At 41.2% G+C, this 22,743-nt stretch overlaps 1 protein-coding gene across 3 annotated transcripts in view; it reads right to left on the reverse strand.

Annotated features, from left to right (window-relative positions):
* PLPPR5 (phospholipid phosphatase related 5) overlaps nt 1-21,827 on the reverse strand; it is a 117,654-nt gene extending 95,827 nt beyond the window's left edge. Inside the window, exons 1-2 of one of the 3 annotated variants that reach the window (XM_059137076.1) lie at nt 21,477-21,827; nt 20,603-20,791 (exon numbers count right to left, since the gene is read on the reverse strand). In XM_059137076.1, coding sequence (XP_058993059.1) covers nt 20,603-20,791 — 189 coding nt within the window. In that variant the 5' untranslated portion in view covers nt 21,477-21,827. Of the gene's footprint in view, nt 1-20,602; nt 21,455-21,476 lie in introns of those variants that run through there. The other 2 variants (XM_059137073.1, XM_059137074.1) reach the window with 2 other exon arrangements.
* Between the last annotated feature and the right edge of the window lie 916 nt (nt 21,828-22,743).

Genomic DNA, 22,743 nt, shown 5'->3' on the forward strand with positions numbered 1-22,743 from the left:
TTAAAGAAAAGCAACAGCAAGAATGCCTAAATGGTGCCATGATTAACCCTTCTCCACAACGTCACTAACATATATGGAGAATTGGCTAAATGGTGCCAAGATTAACCCTTCTCCACAACGTCACTAACATATATGGAGAACTAGCAAAAGGGGAGAATCCCCACACAATCATGAACCTTTCTTTCCCACAGCAAGACAGCATGGAAGGGAAATCTGTAGAATGCCCCGATCCAAGTTTAAGTTTCAAAACTGCTCCAATATTTTCCTATCCCCCTCTCTTTCCTAACCTTGATGAAAAAGAGTATTTTATTTAAAAAGGGGTTTTAAAAATCATATATGATACAGTTACAGTAAACCAAGTGTTTGTTAATTTGAGGAAACATCTTTAAAAATCTATTCAGGTGTGTCTTCTGAAGTACGGATCAAAATGGTGCATATCACCTCGACAGTATTCCCCACAATTAGAGAAACAGCAGACTAGGAAATGACAAAGTTTCTTTAAAGTAACAGGGGAAAATAAACGTCTAGATCTGCCCTGCGAGTACAGTTGCCACGAGCCTTGGGTGCTTGGCTGTCAATCACTCAGAAGCTGGCCGGTACAGATTGGAATGCGCCCGTAAGTGTAAAAAAGGCACTGCAGGGTGCCTGGGTGGCTCAGTTGGTTGAGCAACTGCCTTCGGCTCAGGTCATGGTCCTGGAGTCCCGGGATCGAGTCCCACATCGGGCTCCCAGCTCCATGGGGAGTCTGCTTCTCCCTCTGACCTTCTTGCCTCTCATGTTCTCTCTCACTGTCTCTCTCTCAAATAAATAAATAAAATCTTTAAAAAAAAAAAAAAAAAAAGGCACTGCATTTCAAAGACTTTGCACAAAAGGCCATAAGACATAATTTACTGGTAAATTTTTATGTTGATGGCTTGCTGAAATACTCTTTAGGATATACAGAGTTAAATAATGTATATTATTAAAATTAGTTTCACTTTTATTTTTTAATTTTAATAAGAATTTATTTATTTATTTGTGACAGAGCCAGAAAGCACATAAGCAGAGGGAGAGCAGAGGGAGACGGAGAAGCAGGCTCCCCACTAAGCAGGGAACCTTATGCGGGGCTCAGTCCTAAGGCCCTGTGATCATGATCTGAGCTGAAGGCAGATGCTTAACCAACTGAGCCACCCAGGCGGTCTAGTTTCACTTGAGTTTAATTTTTTACTATTAAAAATTGTGGCTACTATAAAACTTGAAATATGGTTTGCATTATATTTCTAGTGGATCTTATGGGGCTAAATTCCATTTTTACATCCCCTGGCCTATCATTATTGCAGATAGCTCCATAGGTGCTGGGTTTTCAAAGGAACCAGAGCAGAGGGAAGAGCTCTAGAGGTATCATTGGTACAGATTTTTAAGTATTTACTTAGTATGCATAACTGACTGATCTTATTTTTTCATCATTAACATATAATGTATTATTTGTTTCAGGGGTACAGTTCTGCGATTCATCAGCCTTACACAATACACAGCGATCACCACAACACTTCCCCAAGGGTGTTCTAGGGTAAAAATATAAAATCAAACACGAGCAGAGCTTTTAGAAAACTTCCATCCTGTTTCTTTATTATAGTGTCTTAATCTTTGAAAGTTAAAATGGTCTACGGCAGGGACTCCACTAAACAACAAAGCATTCATTTGTGGATGGATTAAATAAGTACACGTGAAACTCCAATGTGTTGCATGGGTTTTTGGATCAACTGTCCTATCATCTGTCATGCTCCTGGATTAGAGTTCTGACATGTCAATCCCATCTGAAGTCTAACTGCAACAACCCGTTCCCTACCCATTATTCCTACAAATTCTGATTAAAGCAAACAGATCAGAGGCATCAACTCACAAAATTTGTACCTTGATTGGTTTTTTTGCTACCTTCCTTTCTGAGAGCAATGTTACTATGGTTTCTATGGACACATACTAATACAGGTACAGTTTCTCACGTGGTTTTGCTTGGCCATGATTTTCTGCTGATCAACTAGGATTCTTCAGTAACCTTTTTACAGAGCCAGCTATTTAAATGCAGCAAGTTCTATAAACTCTTCTAAGTGAGCCAATCCCTTCCTTTATCTAGTTCCTCATCTTGACGTTATTTAAGCATACCTTCTTCCTGATATATTTTTAATCAGGTTAGTTTCCCTGCAAGTGGCTAATGCTGGCAAGTAATTTGCCAAGGAGGGGCGGCTTATCCTCTGGCAGGGAAGTGTCCCCTTATGTAGAGAAGGTGCTTATAGAACATTCACATCATATATAGTAGAAACATAAACTTTAGTGGGTGGGGCTTTTGGAAAGCATCTGTCAATCAGTCCTGTCAACCGGTAACCAAAGATAGCAGATGATGAGGACATGGTGGAAGGGCAGGAATGTTCTTTCAAAATGCCCATGCAGAACTCAGTCAAAACTACCTCTGGCGTTACAGGCTACAAACTAGGTCATGAATATAACTTAAAACAAAAATCGTAAGATCCTTTGACGGCCCCAAACTTTTGTTTATCAAGAACAAAAGGAGAAAAGCAGAAATGAGTTTAAATTCCTCTAAGGTCGACGATGGCCACTTCTCAACTATGAATTCCTTACTATTTTATTCATTTTTAAATCACCAGAATTTGCCTACTTTCTTGGCATAGAGAAGAACGTCCATGAAAGTTTGCTGTAAAAAGAGAAGAAGGAAGGGAGGAAAGGAGAAAGAGTAGGAGAAAGGAAGAGAGGCATGGCTGGGTTGATTGACAAAGAACACAGCTGCCATCTGAATGAACAGTCTTAGCTATGACAAATGTAGGATATGACCTGGACACTTGTGTACCTGACACCATGGCCATGCCTTGGTGTCAGTGCATCCCTGTCCCTCCACACATTCATATACAGACAATCAGGATGGCTCAGAATTTATGACTTCTCTAATACTTTAATATATTAAAAAATCTTGATTCATATCCCATATCCAGTCGCAGGACAGCATCCTTTTTTATGGTACTATGAGAATCCACAGCCCTCTCATTTACATTTTTATCATTTCTGTTTATCTGGGATCCCACATCAATTAAGAATAATTTGGGAAAAGCAGAATTGAACAAAGCAGATATGAAAAGATAGTTAAATACAAATAGACCCCAGGTAATATTACAACACCCAATATTTTTTTTAATCTCCACCTTATTCAATGACCTTACTGGTCTAGCTGTTTTTGTCTAATTCAAAATACTCATAAGGCATAAATTTTTCCGGTTGTTTATTTCAACCCAATATTATCTTGATTCTCTGGCTGAATATGTTTATATTTTTAGAACTACCTCATCTTACTTTATAATGCTACATTTTCAATTGGATTCTCAGCTATTTGATGTTCTTATGGGATTTTTATCTCATCCCCTAAGTTCCTTTGCTCCAACAGTGATGGTTCATTGTCACATTCAGACTTGTTCCAATTACACATAAATTATTGCTCTCTTCACTTGTACCTAACTCTGTCCTCATACAAACTCCTTATGCAATCAAAAGGACTAAATAGAAGAAAAACTCCTCCTGGATCTCCTCAATACATCACTTACATGTCACTGGAGGGTGATAGAAAAAAAAAATGGGTTTTAGAACCAAGAAGACCCTTCTGGTTTCAAATTACTTAACTTTGTGCAAATTACCTTTGAGTTTTTTGAGCCTCAGTTTTTTCTTTTGCAAAAGGATGATGATAATACAAAATGAAAGAACATCTGTGAGAATTAAATTAGCTTCTCCCAACATTAACATGTGCAAAAGCACGGACTTCTATACAACAAGCAACTACCACAAGAGAGCTGAGAATCCACGAGGTCAAGCGACTGGCCCCCTACTTCCCAAGTCCATAGCAGATCCATGATCCAAACCCAAGTAAAGCCTGATGCTAAATCTGTTATCTCTCTTTCCCTTCCAACCAAACCCAAACACACCCGTCCCTCGTGGAAGCATCCTATCATTGAGTAGCTAAAATGCCATGTTCCCAGAGAAGCCTTCTCTATAGCCTGAGTCCAAACTGAATTTTTTTTTTAATTTTATTTATTTATTTGAGCATAAGCAACGGGAGCAGAAGGCAGAGGGAGAGGGAGAAGCAGGATCTCTACTGAGCAGGGAGCCCCACATCAGACTTAATCCCAGAACCCTGAGATCATGACCTAAGCCAAAGGCAGACACTTAGCCAAATGAGCCACGCAGGCACCCCAAACTGATTTATTCTCTTTGCTAGGCTCCTACGGCATTTCAGTAGATATTCATTAATACATCAGACAGGAACTGAGAGCCTCCTAAATCTCAGGCACTCTCCTAGTCCTTGGACAAGTTTTTGAAATGTGAAGGTTATTTCTGCCTGAGCCTTGATCCTTAACTAGACTGTAAACCCACTGAGGTCAGGAGTGTGTTTATTATTTTCACACCGGTTGCCCTTGTCTTCATTCACTGCAAAGTAGTTTACAAACAACGGTTCGAAATACCAGGGACATGTTCTAACCTAAGCTCTGCCCCTGTTTTGGCTGCAAGACTGCGAGCAGATCTAATTTTCCTTGAGCCTAGGTTTTATCATCTCAATGTGATTATAATATCCATGTTGCATGATTATTGGGAGTCATTCTGTGAACAACAGAGCTTTACACAAATGTAAGGGGTCATGTTGTTATTGCCAATGTCACATTATTATTAATGAATGCGTGAGTATCAGAATGAATGCTCTGCAGGTCACTTCTGCATTAGTAGCTGCAAGGTCCAAAGTTTGGTTCTGTACCAATGCTTTCTTAATTCCATTGCCCCTTATCTGTTTAGACTCCGCTCAGAATCTATTTCTGAGCTCTGATGGCTGTCTGCTGGGAAGGGTTCCTGGTCTTGGCTGCTGCGGATCCTAATGTGTGCTGCTGACTCCCAGGATCATGGGCCTTGGGGCCTCATCTCACCACCCTGTTGTGTCCCTCAGCCCCCGCTTCCTCCTGGGTCTTGCCTGTTCTCACTAGCTCACCCTGCCTTACTTGAGTGCACCTTCATGATACCACGTCACATCTTTGCTTCCTAAATATGGCCCTCCTCTGCCCTACTTCCCTGTCCCAGCTCCGGGCCACCATCTCTTCGGTCCCTGGGGCAGCACGCTCCTCTGGTGACCAAGTGACTCTCTATGAGAGCTACTTCCCAGAAGCCTGCCTGCCTGTCCAAGCTGCCCTCCTCGCCTTGGCCTTCTCGGTCCTAAATGTACCACCAGCCCCCGAGTCCCTGTCATTAGACCCATGTCAGGTGCAGAGGCTCCTCATTTTCTGGGGGGAAAAATCACTCTAATCTTGTGGTATGCCTGAATCTCCCATATCTTTTTTCCGATGCTCAGCTTTTCCAGGCTTGACCAGTTTATATACTGCTAAAGCTTGGACTGCTTCAGCGCTTTATGGTTTGTTCTTAACCTGACTGCTTTTACATGCCTCCTTTGCAGGCTTTCATGTGTTTTCTCTTTCCAATTCCTTTAAGTTCTCCCTTGTAAGTGAACCAAGCCAAGACACTAGCATAGTCACACCATAAAATTTATGCAAATCCAATTAATCCAATCAAAGCGTGTTTGTATAAAAGCCTGTCTTATGTGCTCTTTAAAGTCACTTCCCATGAATGGAAATCTTAATTAGATGACTAAATTTAGAAGGATAGAGCATCTTGCAAAAAAACTAAGAACATTTAATCCTTAATACCATAAATAGGAAAATATGAATTTCATGTACCAAGAACAATACTGTTGGGTTTCACATATATTTCAGTCTGTGCTTTCTAAGAGAACTGGGATATCATGCCCTCAAATTTCTAGAGCAACATATAGATGTATATATTTCACTGTACCTTCCAATTTAAAATGAGATTAAAGATATTTACTACACAGGTGAGCACACCTGTTATGTAATTAGAAAATGCAAAACAGCAACAGTAACAAAAATATCCTTGCCAATTTAAATTTTAATTGTATATATCAACATAAGCTTCCATATTTATTAATAATTGATATTTTAGCATTGTCCATGTTGCAAATAATGGTTGAAAATCATGTAATTTGTGTGTCAGAGTGTTTCAGAGGGTTATCTTCTTAATAACTATCTAATTAAAAGTATATTTCATAGTAGTATTTTTATTTTAAAGTAGGAAAATGTAAGCACTCTGGAACACACTTGGCAGCCAAGGCTGATATGATGACAATTTCCCTAGATTCTTTAAAAGTCTAAAACAATATTCTAGTGTTTTCCTTTTAGTTTACTAAATTAAAATCAGTCACAGGAACAGAATTACTTATAAGACAAGGAGATTTAGATGTCTGATTTTGCAGACAGAGATAGTGAGGCTAAGAGATTAGAAAGCATATCAGAGGTTTACCTCTTCATGCTAGTAAGGGAATCCCCGCATATTATTATAATGTATTTTCTTTTTAAAGAGTTTATTTATTTATTTGACAGAAGGGGAATGCACACAAGCAGGCAGAGGAGCAGGCAGAGGAAGAGATAGTGGCAGGCTTCCAGTTGAACAGACAGCCTGAAATGGGGCTTGATCCTGACCTAAGCTGAAGCCAGACACTTAAACACCTGAGCCACCCCATAATGTATTTTCTACTTTGCATCCTTATGTTCTGAAGCTAATTACTTCTGTGCTACACACCTTCCTATGATAGACATTCTTAAAGTTCCTTCAACCTGGGAAGGCTTCTCCAGCCTAAATGACTCTATATGTATGCTCTTGCCTTTCCCTCACTGCTCTGACTGGGTAAGGTCCCCTCCTTTCAGAAATCTCTCTCATCATTCCTTCTACCTTCCTTCCCCAGGCTGGTTTTCAGGATTAGTACATTTTAACTCTTCATTGACACCGAACTTTGACTTCCCTAAGGACAGGGATCCTTTCTTCCATCTTTGAATATTTATTACATATACAAAGCTTTGTCCAGGGAGAATTCAGTAACTGTTTTGTAATGGATAAATGAAGGAATGAATTACTGAATACCACATCATTGTACTTCAAAGTGATTGCTAGCAGATTATTTCATTTGCTCCCATTGGATAAGGTGAGGAGCTAATTTGCACTGGGCTGATTTTTTGCTCTAACTTGGAAATTCTGAATTTCAAGGAAAAGCAATCCATAAACAATAAAACCCTAATTTCGTTTTCCTGGTTCCTTCCGAAGTTAATTGAAGTTGTAAGTGATTTGCCTGCCCAAGCAGCATTAAATCTTTCTCTACTCATTAATGTCATTTTCTAAAGTACCACTAATTTTTATCACTCTCTATGGAAACAAACTCTTCTGGAAAATAGTTCCATGTATCGAGTCAAATGTTTCAACTCTTAATTTAGGATTACTAATGAAAATGTACAGAGTATGATTCAGAGATCTGAGTGACTATAAAGTCATGACTTACTTCATTTAGAAACTCTGCTAGCAAGGTGCCTGGGTGGCTCAGCGGGTTGGGGGTCCAACACTTGATTTCGGCTCAGGTCATGATCTCAGGGTCGTAATATCGAGTCCCTGCATAGAGCTCCATGTTGGGTTCTGTGTTCAGGTCAGAGTCCCTCTTGTCTCTCTTGTCTCTCTCCCTCTGCTCCTCTTCCTGCTAATGCGCTCTCTCTCTCTCTCAAATAAATAAATAGATAAATAAATAAAATCTTTGGTGGGGGGTGGGGAGAAGAGAAAAGAAACTGTCAGCTAGTTGAATCCTACATCAGAAGATAAAAAAAAAGTTTTCTAACTTACTAAACAGACAAACTTCTGATGTAGAATGTACTGGCTATTTGATTTACAAGACAGAATGGAAGATGTGCTCTTTAAATCCACCAATTCATTCTAAAAAAATAGGGGGGGAAGTATTGAAATACAGAATATGCTACACCTGATGAAGAAAGAGCATATGCTACAGAAGTGCTTACTGAGTGACAATTTAAAGTTTTAAAATTTTGTGCTATGGACAATTAAAGACATGGGGGAAATAGTGGTTACAGAAATTAGTATATTTTAACTCTTCATTGACACTGAAAAATATGATGATGTTTAAGATCTTTAAAACAAAATGATAGGTGTTTGAAATAGTCTCCATTTGAAGTAAATATTTTGAACTATATTTTAGACAACTTTGATTAAATTAAAAAATGAATGTACATGGGGAAAATATCTGAAATCAGGGATGAGTAGTAGCATTAAGAATTGAGATTTGGAAAAATACTTTGGACGTTATAACATAAGTATCTAGGAATGGTTCCCCCAAATAATTTTATTTCCTGCTTCTCCAATTGTATTCTCTTAAAATACATTAATGATTACGTACATCTACCATTGGAGGCACTGAATTAGCCATTATGTGTTGAGCAAGAGGCAAAGATATACCAGACAAATTTGCTGAATGTATAATCTTTTGATGGCCAAAATACTCATAATGTAATTAACCATAATACATAAATACGTAGTATACTACACTGCATATGTGACATACAGTGGAAGCATTTTAACAACCATCTGATTGCAAGACAGAAAATCCAATTAGAAGATGCTGCCCGGAGTTCTGCCTCAAGGACTGAAAACCCACATCAGTTTCAACCCGAAAGAAAATGCCACAGCCTCTCTGTGATCTCTACTGTGGTCATGGGAGGGAGACAGCGTACATGATCACGCAGCGGGTTGGGGTCAAAGAAAAGTTGAACCCCCTCCCTTTACAGAGGAGATAATCAACCACAAGAAGAATTTCTGGTGACCCCCAAGGCTAATGCATTAAAGAAAACAGTGTGCAGAACTTCTGACGTTTTTGCTAGGTGTGAAAGTACACTGGCAAGACATCATTCAGGGTCTGTGCCATGCCTTAAAAACAGCACATCCCAAGTGAGGTCAGACGTGAGAGCCAGAATGACAAAAGGGACCCAAATTCATGCCCTGTGAGCCTGAAAACTCTAAGTTTCAAAAAACAATAAATAAAAATAAAAATAAAAATAAAAAATATATAAAAAGAAGAAGAGTCAAAGAACTCAATTAACCTCGTGTATCGGTAAACCATCTAGGGTGCTCTATCTGGTTTCAAATGGTGAGAGGCCCGAAAGCAGACAAATCAGAGAGAGAGATTTTATTTCATTGCAAGGTAAAGCGTCCTGATAGTGACACTTGTTTCACACACACAGAAAAGGCTCTCTGAGGAGCCATGAGTTAGTCAGTTTCCATCCTAGGTGGAGTTCAAACCCTTCCAAACCAGATCTCGAATGACACAGAGGCCTGAAAGCTACTGGATTTTCTCAAGGTCTCCAAGGCCGTAAGCAGCAGAGTAATAAGGAAAGCTCACTGCCTGTCAGGCCAGTAAGTTACCCTGTCTTTCCTTTCTTTCCATCTCCCTTCCATTCCCTTCGCTCCCCCCCTTCCCTCCCTCCCTGCTTCCTTTCTCCCTTCCTTCCTCTCCAACCTCTCTCTCCTCTTAATTTCAGATCTTCTTAAAACCTGTATATTCAAAATTTATTACCAATCCTATAAATAACACTCGCTGTTTCCATACAGTAATACATGATTGCGACCGTTCCTTTTATTTGGTTTCGCTGTCTCTCCAGCTCCCCATCCCACACCAGCAACTCCGATTTTATAGAAAGTATATAAGAGGACAGACTATTATTCAAAAAGGATTTTTAAAGGCAAGGTAGACCACCGTTGACTGTAAGCATCAGAGGAGGAGTTACAAAAGAGGTGGGATTGCAGTTGCCCCAAGTAAAGGCTGGAAAGTATTTAAACAGATGGAAATGAGGAGTCGGGAAAATAATATAAAGCACAGCATAGCAGAGAACTGATTTCTCAAGTCACTGCTCTTTTGCAGAAAATGGCGCTATAGGATTGGACCAAAAATTTCTACAATCATCTTAAGAGTATTCCTAAGTCCCTTCAAAAAAAAAAAAAAAAAAAACTTCAGGGGCACCTGGGTGGCTCAATGGGTTAAGACTCTGCCTTTAGCTCAGGTCATGATATCAGGGTCCTGGGATCAAGCCCCGCATCGGGCTCTCTGCTCTGCGGGGAGCCTGCTTCTCCGTCTCTCTCTGCCTGCCTCTTCTGCCTACTTGTGATCTCTCTCTGTCAAATAAATAAATAAAACCTTAAAAAATAAAGACTTCAAAATATACAAATATATAAATGTCTATGCTTTTCCTTGACACATGCACACATACATCACTGAGTATTTCTTCTTCCATGCCTCTAACTAGTTGCCACACTTAACATAATGACTCTGCTGTGGGTGCAGTATATATGCTACATGTTAATTATATATAGTGTTTCAATTATATTATAATGTGTTATGTTAATATCCTGCTATAAGAATTTGGAATCTGTGCATCAAAAATGGGTAGGTTTTAGTTACCTCTACTTGTGGCAAGTTTCAAATGTAGTTTTACTTTCTTTCTGAAAAGAAAGATTTGACATTATAAGCATAAAAGACATCTAGAACCAAACTGAGAATTAAATGTTCTTTTTCCTTATTTGCCACTACCTCTTCACTATCACGGACAGTGCCCATTGTAAATACAATATTCAATGAAATCTTTTGGTCAACAGTGAAAAAGCTACCATAATAATCATATACTCTTTGCCTCTCTCTCCCAACTAATACTGCTATGTGGAACAGTTCCTTACAGGTGGCCTTAGCCCCAGCAAGAGATGGCAAAAATTTTTGTAAGGGAACAAACACCATCTCTGTGTTAAAAGCATGTATCTGCCATTCTGCCAAGGTATGTCAACTTTCTTGCTGTGGAGTTATCGGTTACTTGTTTCATCCTTTTGTGCCTCAGTGTCCTCATCTGTAAATTGAGAGAACAGTTGTGTCTATCTCCAGTGATGGGAGGATTCGGTTGATTAATATGTGAAAATACGTACTGCAATGCCTGATATGTACTCAGTGCCCACATACGACAGCTGTTTGTGTCATTCCTCATTAGTTGCCTGGCCTTGGCCAAGTTACTTAATCTCTCTGGCCATTCATTTGAAAATCAAGAAATGAAACTAAATGATTTTTAAGGCTGCTTTCATGACCAACAAATCCCAGCTACAAAGAAGCATCTTCTTGACACTGGATTCACAAATCTTTTCCAAAAATTGGATGGCAGCAAAGGCCTGATAGTGTGGCTTGGAGAAAGTGTCTACTGGATTGCTATATCTGTATTCTAGACTTAGCCCCAGGAGAAATAAAAAGGGGACCCCAAATAATCATGTGATTAGGAACTAGAGGGAAGAGGAAACAAAGATCTCTCTGTGAAAGACCAAAAGTGTTGTCACATAGTTTTGACTAAGTCTCTTCATTCAGTTTAGTAACTGAGCGAACCCAACACTTCAAAGGCACATGTGAAGGAAGAGGTCACTGTCACCAAGCCAATGATATTATTTTGTTTTTTAACTGGAAATTTCAAGGATTCATTTTGAACTACAAGATGAGGCTCCAGGTGCGCTATATCTATCCAAGACTGCTCAATTTTGGTGTCTGTGAAAACTTGGCATTTTGCTTTGATGAGATCTCCGGAAATATAAGATGCTTCTCAGTGTGAAAAGTGCTTCTGTGCACCCCAGTGTGAGAAAAAGCTAAATCTGAAATCTCAATAAAAAATCTTGATAGAAAAGTACAGTCTTTGCTGGAGCTATTGAAAGCACTCTAAAAAAAAGGGGATCATCACACAAGAAACACAATACACAATTTACTCAGAATAGAGGTTCTGGTTCTATCAACACAAATACTGTTTCCCTTAGACAGGAAGTGCCATAAGTTATTTTGGTAGTACGTAGATATGACAGGACTACATTTGTATTTAACTGACCTATGATTTCATAAGTCTTTTGTTTCATGATGCTGCTCTGAAAGATTTGAAGAAGGGAAAGATGAGTTTAATCCTAGTTTTGGAATTTGCAGCAAATCAAGTAAGCCCTTTGGGCCTTATTTTCAAGGTATGCTACACATGGGAGGTGCTCACTGCATATTTATTTGTTTGGGAAAAGGAACGAGGAAGGCAGGGAGGCAGAAAGTCCTGGGAAGTCACTAGCATTTTATCAGGAAAAGCCTGATCCAAAGAGGGTGCTACAAGTCTTTTTGCTACCTGTATGTTAATTAATAACTGACTTAATTAGCATTATGGATATAAAAATAATTATTGATGAAAGTAATGACTTAATTAGCATGATGAATGCTAAAAATAGAATCTTTATCTGTGAAATTAAATATTTTCAGTCTATGTGAATTAATTAAAAAGTAGTTTGGAGATACTTTCCATCCTTGAATGAATAAACAAACCGTTAAGACTCCAGTGAGGTCTGTAACCTATACCCCAATGGCTTATTCTCAAAGGATCTCAGGTCCAGACACTGGTTTAGAAGGAGTTCTGTAAGGAACATAGTGCAAAGGTACAGAATCCCACCTTGTCTGTGATGAACCTTTCATAAACTTAAAACACTTCAAAGGATAAAGAGCTGCCAGTTCACTAAGCTTATAGAACAGGGCATATGGCCTTTTTTTTTTTAACCTGTTTTAATAAATGGTTATTAAGTAACTGCATGCTTATCAGAATTTGGTCATTATAATCTTGTCATCACAAACTTAGTTGGTGCCTAGATAACTTATCTACCTAAAATAACTGAAGAGTTGGGTATGATGAAATCAGCTTTAGTCAGATTACATCACCCTGACTTTGAGATGCTCAAGTCTAGTGATGGAAAGAGGAATAAAAATAAATACAACATAAAGCACAATATTGTGGTATTAAAACAATACCACAATTTGTCAAAGAGGCTAAAGAGTCATAGAGGAGAATGTGGGAGTCCAAGAGATTTCTTCAGAGGAATTGGTGCTATATCTAAACAAATATGGCAGAATGTTCTAGAAAGTTGGGGTTTTTTGGGGAGGGAGAGATTGATGGGGGCGCATTATAGAGGTTAGAAGCAAGGGAGATAAAAATTAATTCGTATAAGAAATTCCAAGTTTACTCCAGACCATATATATATACATACATGTATGTACACTGTACACACACACACACACACACATGCACACATCCACTCAAACTTTCACTCACTGAGAAATGCCCACCAAAAGACTACCTTTATGGTTCTCAATGCACATAGTCTGGAAAAAAACTTTCATATTCTGTTTTTTACAACAACAACAACAAAATGGTGGTTTTACTGACAGTGATTTTCAAACTACATCTGTCATAATATGACTAAAAAAATAACCAGTCTGCTGAGTGAAAACTGGCATTCTCAGAAATAGTTTAAATAGTACTGAATATAGAACTCCATTTCACATATTTTAAAATATCTTCCATCTAAATGATATTTTTATGATTTTCCAAAGTCTGTTAAGAGGATCCTCCTAATTATCCATGAAGTTCTCTGAGAACAGAACTTGCCTCTCAACTTGATGAATGGGAATGTTGAGCTGTTCTATTGCACATTCCACTGGTTCTTAAAAGCCAATGAAGTTTTGTCTTTGAACATCCCCTTGTTATGTCTGTTGTAACTGAACCTACACATTAACAAATATGTGGGTACTGTAAACATCACATTGATACGTAATCAATATGCTTTAAGTCACTTCTGCCTTCTAAGAATGTCACCATTTATGTTGGGAATTGAATTAGTGGGAATCCGCATGCAGCCAACAGAACACCGGACTTGAAGTAATAGATTCAGATCCTAGATGTGTCACTTACCAGCTTGAGCGAACTGCAAAAGCTCCCTAGATGAGTTACTGCATATACTATATAAAAGGGTTAGAGTGAAAAGTTAATGGTTTGTCTCATTCATTCCACAGAACTAACTACATACACCTGGTGTCATTTTGCTGTGCACTATCAATAAATATTATTGGCATTTATGCCAAAAGAGCGGCTATCAGTTATCGAATTCTTGATGCATGCTAATATTAATTCTTATAAGGTATCATATTAAGTATCATTACCTCAAACTTACATACAAGAAAACGAAGGTCTGCAGCTATAACTTCATGCATAATGTCTGTACTCTTGAAGGGCGGTGAATACGCCTTACTCATTAGACAAATTCAAGCAATAGCACTGTACCTAGTACATAGTAGATGCATTATCATCATTTAAAACTTATACAAATAATGTCTCTTTGGGACAATGCAAATTTTAAAATTAAATTAATATGATGCAATGCATAAGTAACATGGTATAATTGCTCCTTGGAAACAGAACTTTGTTTCAAACTATACAAATGAGTGGGATGTAGTCACGCCATGAGCGGTTATAACCATCTCCAATGACCAGTTGGATATATAACCCACATAATCTGCTTGCATTATTTTTCTTCATATTGTCTCCAAAGTATATTCTACCTATTTGATTACCACAACAACTCTGAAAAGTAGAAGAAGTCCGTCCACATTTTTTCAGATAAGGTAACTGGCTCAGAAAAGCCGCAGGGATAACCCAGTGATGGGGGTTGGAGGGGACAAAGAAGACAGAAAGATAAAAAGAGAAAGGGATGGGGAGGACGACAGGCAGAGGAAGAAGGGAAGAGAGAGAAGGAGAAGCAGAGGAACACTAGCTGGTTTTCAGACCAGCCCCTGCTTTCCCCTCAGCATCAGCATCTCCTTACCAGTATGCAAAGTAGAGGGGATCTTTGGAAAAAGACAGACAAAAAGAAATGCAGGGAGGGAGGGAAAATATGAATGAGTGGATATGAATGAGACTAAGTGAAGCAAGGTCTTAAGAGACATAAGGACAGAGTGTGGTTCTAACTTTTAGAGAATCTTGGATATCTGTGACAACCCAATAAAGCTATGGAAGCTCTTACTAGAAAAACGTGTGCATGTGTGTGCGTAAGTATGTGTGTGTGTGCGTATGTATGTATACATATATATAGTATCTATACACACCCCAAATTTAGTGCTAGGTCCCATTTTAAGGAACATGCCTTAGAAAAAGAGGCCCCTCACTGTAGTGTGCAGGTCTAGAACCAGAGGGTGGGTCCACACTGATGCAGCTCCCCGCAGTGCTGTGTCAGTGTATGCTACAGAGCTAAGAACCATGACTTCCCATCAGAATAACAGAAATATCTCTGAATCCCTTCTGCTGCCACCCACCTCTCCACCACATTTCAAGCTTAACAGGAAACAAAACAGTCTCTACACCACACATTGAAACCATTATCTACACTGGAGCACGAAGCTTCTGATAAAAACCAGAAAAACTGAACTGGAGGATAAAAGATTTGAGAAACTTTGGGCTCCTCTGGTACTGAATAGCTATGACCGAAAAAATCTCTAAAGATCTCCTGAACAGGTTAGGATCAAGGTATAGAGCAGAAGAACTAGAGGCACAGGCTTTGATGATTCTAGCACCGTCGATGTGGGACTCCTGGTTGGCACCTCAACCTCTTCACATCCAAATTTCCTTCAGAAGCTGAAGGTAAAAGTTAATTAATGGATTTAAATAATTTAATACAACTCTGACACGCAGCCTCACTAAATATCATATTTCTCATCTATAAGTGCATTTAATGATAGCACGTACGCTTAAAGAAAGAAACACCATGGTGCGTATTCAATGAAGTAATGCTCTAAATATATCTAACACAGTGTTTGCTGCATAGGAAATACTAGCTAGTGTCAGTCTCCTTGAAAAAATAAGAGGCATTATCAGAGATTAAGAATCATTGATGTGATGCCAATAACAGAGTTCCGATTTTCGCTCTTCTTGCCATTCAGAGTACCCAATTTTTGTGGTTGCATGGATTGACCTAGGTGGTCTCTGTCCACCTCTAATATTTTATCAGCCCTGGAAGTCACTGACAAATGCACTTTGCTAGGTGCCTAAAGAGATTAACTTGATTAATCATCCCAACCTGGGGAGGACTAAGAATGGCTAACACCTATTTAGCTGGGCACTCCTCTGACACATATGGGAACCCATCTCCTACTCATAATAATCCTGTGAGACCAACTCTCCTATTATCTCCCTTTTACAGTGGAAGAAACTAAAGCATTGAAAGACTGGCTCAGGTTCCCACAGTGGGGAAGTGGCAGATCTAGGCTTTCAAACCCAAGCAGTCTGACTCCAGAGTCTTAAACTAGAGGTTAAGTCTTAACCTAGAGGTTAAGAGGTAGGCATTTTTATCTCCAGTTTAGGAATAAGAAAATGTTGCCCAAGGTCCCACGTAGAATGAGTGAGAGAAATGCGGACAAGCATCCGGGCTGGTCTGACACCCATGTCTGTGCTTCTCACCATGCCACAGGTACGTGTCCCAGGAGTAGAAACAGAAGTGAGCGCTAAAGATGAGTTCACAGAAGAAGAGGTCTATGGGGAAGATTCAGGCACATTGATCTAACAAGATGGAGCTCTAGACACGAGATGACTTTCTGTCATCATCTACCTCTGCCACATTTAGTGACCCCACCCCTTTGGGACAGCAGCAGTAGCACTTGCATCCCTGAGTCTCAGAGTCCAGAGGGAGTTTCTGGAGGAGACAGACATAAAGAATCAGACATGTTCCCTAACATTCAAATCTGCCTGGCTCACTGCTGTTTTTTTCTCTGCCTTGGTTCTGGCTCTATGAAGATGAATGTTCTAGGTCTGGTCTCCTTCAAATCACCTGTATTGCTTAATGATCTAATGAACAATAACTACTCATGGCCACTGTATCCAAATTTGGGGCGTAGGAAACATTGTCATCACCAGTTCTTTTAATCAGTGAAAAATCAAAGATCACTAATTAAATGTATACCTATAAATTATGTATGTGGTCTTTGGCAAATGTTACACAGATCACACCGACCAGCACGTTTTTCAAGACAACGAATAATATTGTCTTTATAAATGAGCCCAAGTTACGGTCATTTTCTGAAAACACAATTAAAGTACAAAATAAACTTGAAATAGCGGGAAACAGACAATTTCCCACTACAAAATAGACTTGAGGATAAAGAGTTTAAAATTCTTATATAGGTATTTTAATAATAGAAGAGCCCTATGCTACTGTCCCCAAAATGTCCTCAAACACCACCCACCAGACAATGTCCCTAGTCAGTTCCCAACAAACTGAGAAAAACTTTCAGCCTGGCATTCCAGGATTCATCAGTGAGACCCACGTCTTCCTCTTCAGCAGGATACCCTCTTTGGTCCCCACACTCCACTCTTAGAAACAAGACAAACCACTTGCTGTTTCAAGAATACAGCCTGCATTTTCTGCTACCAAGTGGCTGTCCATGTAGCTGCTTCTATTATGTCCTGATTCAAACTCCATTTCAGCCTCTTCTTCAAGTCACATCTCAAATGCCACCGTTTTCTTCATGAAGCCTTTCTTTACCCCTCCCAAATAAAAATGAGCTTGTCCCCTTCTGAACCACCAGAGGTCTTTGTGGCATGTGTGTGTGTATGTGTGTGTGTGTGTGTGTATGTGTGTGTCTGTGTCTGTCGGTACACACACTTCTATTATGACCTTGGCATATTTACTTCATTTTCCAAATTAGGCTGTAATGCCTCAGGAATTTGGTTTATTCCTGACGTTTCCTTTATAACTTTACATTTTTTCCTTAATATTTTTTCCTTTATATACTCTGATGTCATGCTTGCAAAACAGGAATTCAATAAACATTTACGGAATTATCATTTCATTAATAATGTTAATGATTTACTGCTCTCTTATCTCTTATGGAGTATCCACTATGGGCCAAGGATGACATTTATGTATTATATCTAATTGAATAGTCAAAATCCTGTGACTTGGGAAATTGAGGCTTAACAAGCTTAAATAAGTTGTTCAAGGTTACACAGCAAGTAGAGTTCCCAACTGTTAACATAGCAGCAGGATGTACTTTGGATCTGAATCCAAATTTGTTAGATTCCAGACCTGGGATCCAAATCAACACTACATAAAAGTGATAACACTGAAAAGATAGATTGCTTTTGATTTTTAGATAAATGAATTTAGCAAGTATGAAACAAAACCACAGCTTGTGATAGTGCAGAGAGCTAGTTTTCAGATTAATCTAAAGACTTAAAAATGACTTTGAAGGTTAAAAAATATACCACATGAAGAACCTTTATCACTACAGTCCAAGAAATGTAAGAGATGGGGGGAAGAGACTGAGGCATTTATTTAGAAGAATGACTTATCAGTGAACTGCATTTGTACATTATAATAGAAAAGGCTCTAGTCTGGGAATTTGACAAAGTAGGGTTAAAATCCTGAGTATAACATTTTTAGCCCTAGACCTTGGGCAAGTTACTTTATTTTTGTAAACCTCAGTTTTTGCAAATATTAGGTGACAGTAATAACAACTGCCTTCATAGATAATGCAAATGTTAGATGAGTGTAAGGTATAGAACTCAACAAATGATGGGCATTACTAGTGTTATTATTACTAATAATATCATTTTCATGCAAAGTGGCTGTGCTGAGCCAGTGTTCTTGAGAGGAATGGAAAGGCAGGGCTACCATTACTGTTCCCAGTCTCTCCCATTGTAAAAACAGAAGGGGAAACAAGGACGAGTGAGCAACACAGTGAGCCTCTAAAATCCAACACTTCCTTCTCTTCAGATGGACTCCCCGCCCCAATTCTTTTCTTGCAACTAAAGAACTGAAAGTCAAAACATGGAAAGCAAGTCAGATCCACCCCTTAAAAACCCCTCAGTTTTTATTCTAGATGCCCTCATCCTCTCTCAAAGCACGTTCTTCGTTAGTAGTAGAAGTAGCACCGCATGTGGCATCAGTCCCATGGGCATACAAACACCACACCCACCATTTTTATTTTCAGCTGTTTCCATTTTATTATCTGATCCTCACTGTCCTTAAATGTTATCTGGAGGGGAATGCTCTGGAGAATAAATGCAGTTATGGCTCGTGTGCCCAGCACACAGTAGGCACTCAATAATGACTGTTTCCCTTTCTCCTCCTAGCTTTCTCCTAAGTGGGAAATAATCAACTATAATAATCAATAATAGTCAATATTAGGGCCAATATATTCTCATCTCTAACTGGTACCTGCCACCATCGATGGATGGTTAGGATCTAACGGGTGCTACCTCATTTAAATAAGACACAGAATGGTAATTACCAAGGGACAAGTTACAGACATTATTGGTTATGGGTGTAACCAAACCAGTGATCTGAAAGTGACAGGCCTTTTTTTTTTAAAAAAATAAAAAAAATCCCCCAGCTATTCAGTCTCCCAGAAAACATGTGCCGGAAAACCCAACACCTGCAGAAAGGGAAAAGTATTCCCTAAAATGACTAAATTTTCTTTCCTCTTTCAGCTTTTCAAATGGGAGAGAGAGAACACAAACACAAAGGTGAATTTTTTAGCAAACTGCAATATTAAAAACAAAACAAAACAAAACATTTTCTAGTTCAAGTTCTAACACTTTTCAAACCAGTGTACTGGAGCTGAATTCAAAGTCAACTGTCATGGTACCTGTGATCAACAAAGTTACTTTGAAGTTATCAGAAGTTCCTTGTTGGAATTCCATTACGTGTGTTAGGAACTCCTCATTATTTGGAAAAATATGAAATCACTTCCCCTAAAATCAAAGTAAACATGAATATCCAAATCCAGCAGATACCACTGGTATTCTCAACATTCGTTTGTTAAAATTTACACATTCAACCACTAAAATAAAATTTCCTTTTCCCTTTCCTCTTCATTTCCCAATTTCCTATTTGTTATCTGTTGAGTGTTGAAAGAGAGAGAAGCCTTACCACTTCTCCAATACTATGGCAATAACAGAAGAATCATAATGTTTTCTGAAGAAACACCACCAATTTTCCTACCAGTAACTTTGCACCGAATTCACACATGTCAATTATTACATGATTGCTATCATAATAATTACATATGTATATCCGTATGTACATGTGTGCGTGTGTCTGTACACACACACACACACAGTCCATAAACCCACAAGGCATTCTAAGCGAAGCTATCGGAGGGAAGGACTTAAGCTGCCCAGAGAGTGGAGCAGCCTTTAAATGAATCATTTGGGCAAGCCCCTGCTTTTCAGCAAGCACTGCTGTTGCAGCCCCTTCCTTTAGCAGTTTTCAAAATTCTTTTTCAGATATGTGTTCCCTGGTCAGCTTAGTCCCACTGGCACTTTCATCCGAAAGGGCCGGCGGTGGTAAAACGGGCATACGCGCCCAGACTTCCACACCCCAGCGACTGCTGCCCTCTCCTCCTCGCCGGCCCGCGGCTGCTCAGCTTCCAGGCGCAATCCGAGAGCCGGCGGCCAGCGGTGCCAGGCCACCGAGCGGATGAAGTAAAAATTCATCCGAGGGCTCACCCCCTCCGCGGCCCCGACCCCCGCCCGTCACCTCCCACAGCCCGCATCCCTCCCATCCTCCTCCCCGTCGCCCTAACGCCGCAGGCACCGCAAGGGGTGCGGGGGTGGCGTGTGGGGAGAGACGCGGGCTTCCTTCGCATCCACCCCTGACGCGCCCTAGAATGTCCTCTGGGGAAGGGGCTGCCCACAACTTGGAGGAACTTAGAAGGCAAAGCTGCCGCGCCCGACCCTCCGCGGGGCCTCCACCCTGAAGGTGAGGGCCGACCGAAGCGAGTCCGACGCGAGGGCGGGCACCCCGGACTTACCACGAGCACGGGGACCCCGGCGGCCAGCGAGTAGAGGAGCACGGGGGGCACGGCGCTGCTGTCCTCCGGGCCCGGGTAGGGCTTGCGGTAGGCGCTGTCGTGGCAGAAGAAGCCCTGCACGTTCACGGTGAACGTGTCGGTGTACTCGAAGTAGTACGCCAGCATCACCGTCCCTGCCATGATCACCATCTGGAAATAGAGCATGCTGCTGGTGAGCGCGGCGGGCAGCAGGGGCATGCACGCCTCCCGGGCCGGGCCGAGCCGAGCGGGCGGCGGACGCGGCGGGCCCCCTCCCGGGTCCGCCGAGGCAGCCACCGGGGGCGCGTCGGCGGGGGCGGCGGGACGACGAGGCGCGGGAGGAGGGATGGAGTCGCTGAAGGAAGAGGCGGAGGCAGGTCCGGGTTTCGAGGCGCCAGAAGGCTGCAGAGGAGGCGGCTACCCCCAGACGAGCCCCCGCTCCCCTCCCCGCCCCCCGCCCGCCGCAAGCGCCGCCCGCCCGGGCGCGGGGTCGCGCGGGAGGGCGGGGAGTCCCGGGCGACCGGCAGCGGCCGCAGCACCCAGCGGGAGACCGTTCGCGTTGCACCAGCGCCTGGTGAAGCCCCTGGGGCCCGCCCGAAGGAGGCAGCGTCGGCGGACCGGGCGGCAGTAGCCGGGACCGCGGCACCTGTGCCCCTCGGAGGGCAGACGCAGTGGAGCTGGAGAAGCTCCTCGCGGGGGTAAAAACCGAGAAAAGGCGGGGAGGTGGGGGGAGGGGAAGCAGCAGAGAAGGAGCTTCTAGAAACTCCTTTTTGAGGCAGCAGCTGGGCTGTTTAAGAAACCCGCACAACGCCTGGGAAAATGGTGCGTGGACGCGTCTTCGGAGCGCAAACCCCACCGAAGCTCAAAGTGCGGGATGCCGCGCTGCGAGTTTCAGCCGGCGCTCCCTTGGATTCCTTAACCCCGCGCAGGACCCGCGCCAAGCGGTGGTTTCTAGGCACTGTTAGAAAAATCATCTCAGAGCATTTCAGATTCAGAGTTTCTCTGCCTCCCCGCTAGCTTCCTAGGGCTTTGTATGTAGAAACACAACCATAGTTCAGTAGCTCCAGAAGCATCATCTTTTGTACAACGGCCCCTTCCTCTGTCCTGTATTCTCCGCTTGCTCAGCTTCAGTCAGTCTCCCTTTATTAGCTGCTTGTGAGAGGAAGCACTGCAGATTCCTGGGACCCAGCGTTGCCTGCCACCAGGGAAGGGAAAAGGGCTGTTTGCCTCCTCTCGCTATTCCCCGAGTTCTGGGGAATTGCCGGGATTCCCCCAGGTCAGGTGAAAGGAGAGGGAAACCAGCGTGGGCACATACCACATGCGTACGAAGCACAACCATACATGGACATACACGCGTGTGCATAGCTCTGTAAGTAGCTGCCTATATGTAAAGAACCCATTTCGTGATGCCATGTGTGCAAGCTTGGGCAGGAAACTTGGAGGTGGGGTGGGGGAGGACCTTAGGAGAGCCTGACACTGCGCACACCCTCCACTCTAGAGAGCAGGTAAGGAAGCATATGTTAGAGACAAGGGGATGAAAATATTCCTAGAACACTTCCTGTTTCATTAAAATGTAGATTGCTTTAGCAGGTTTCTAGAATATTCATTCATTTTAATAGGATGTACTTGATTTTTAGAGGTGGGGCCTTAGCATCAGGAAAAAGCAACATTGGTAGGCTAATAAGGTCGTTTAAATTTGGCAACTGACTGGTATTTTGGGAAAGTAATGGCAGTGTAAATTGCCTTTAATGAGGGATACCTTATCCACCACGTGTTATTAAACATCATTTAATAACTACTTACTAGATAAAAGACACTAAACAATATGTAGAATAAGCAATTTGGGGCAGTGGGAGGAAACGGGTTCCTTAATGGACTAGAGTGGCTTGCCATATTATGAAAATGTAACTATTACAAAGGTCCATGATTTAATGCCCCATTCAGAGAATCATTTTAAGACTGTAAGAGAGTATAAACTGCTCCTCTGGTTGTACATAGGAATCTCCCAAACCTTTCTACTTAATACGATTTTTGGAAAAATGATCTTAATTTTTAAGGGTAGATTTTAAGGGTAACTTTGGATTAAGGAGAGTGATGTAGGTAATTGATCCAAGCCAATGAAA

Source organism: Mustela lutreola, chromosome 10, assembly GCF_030435805.1.
Source record: "Mustela lutreola isolate mMusLut2 chromosome 10, mMusLut2.pri, whole genome shotgun sequence".
Taxonomy (NCBI): Eukaryota; Metazoa; Chordata; class Mammalia; order Carnivora; family Mustelidae; genus Mustela; species Mustela lutreola.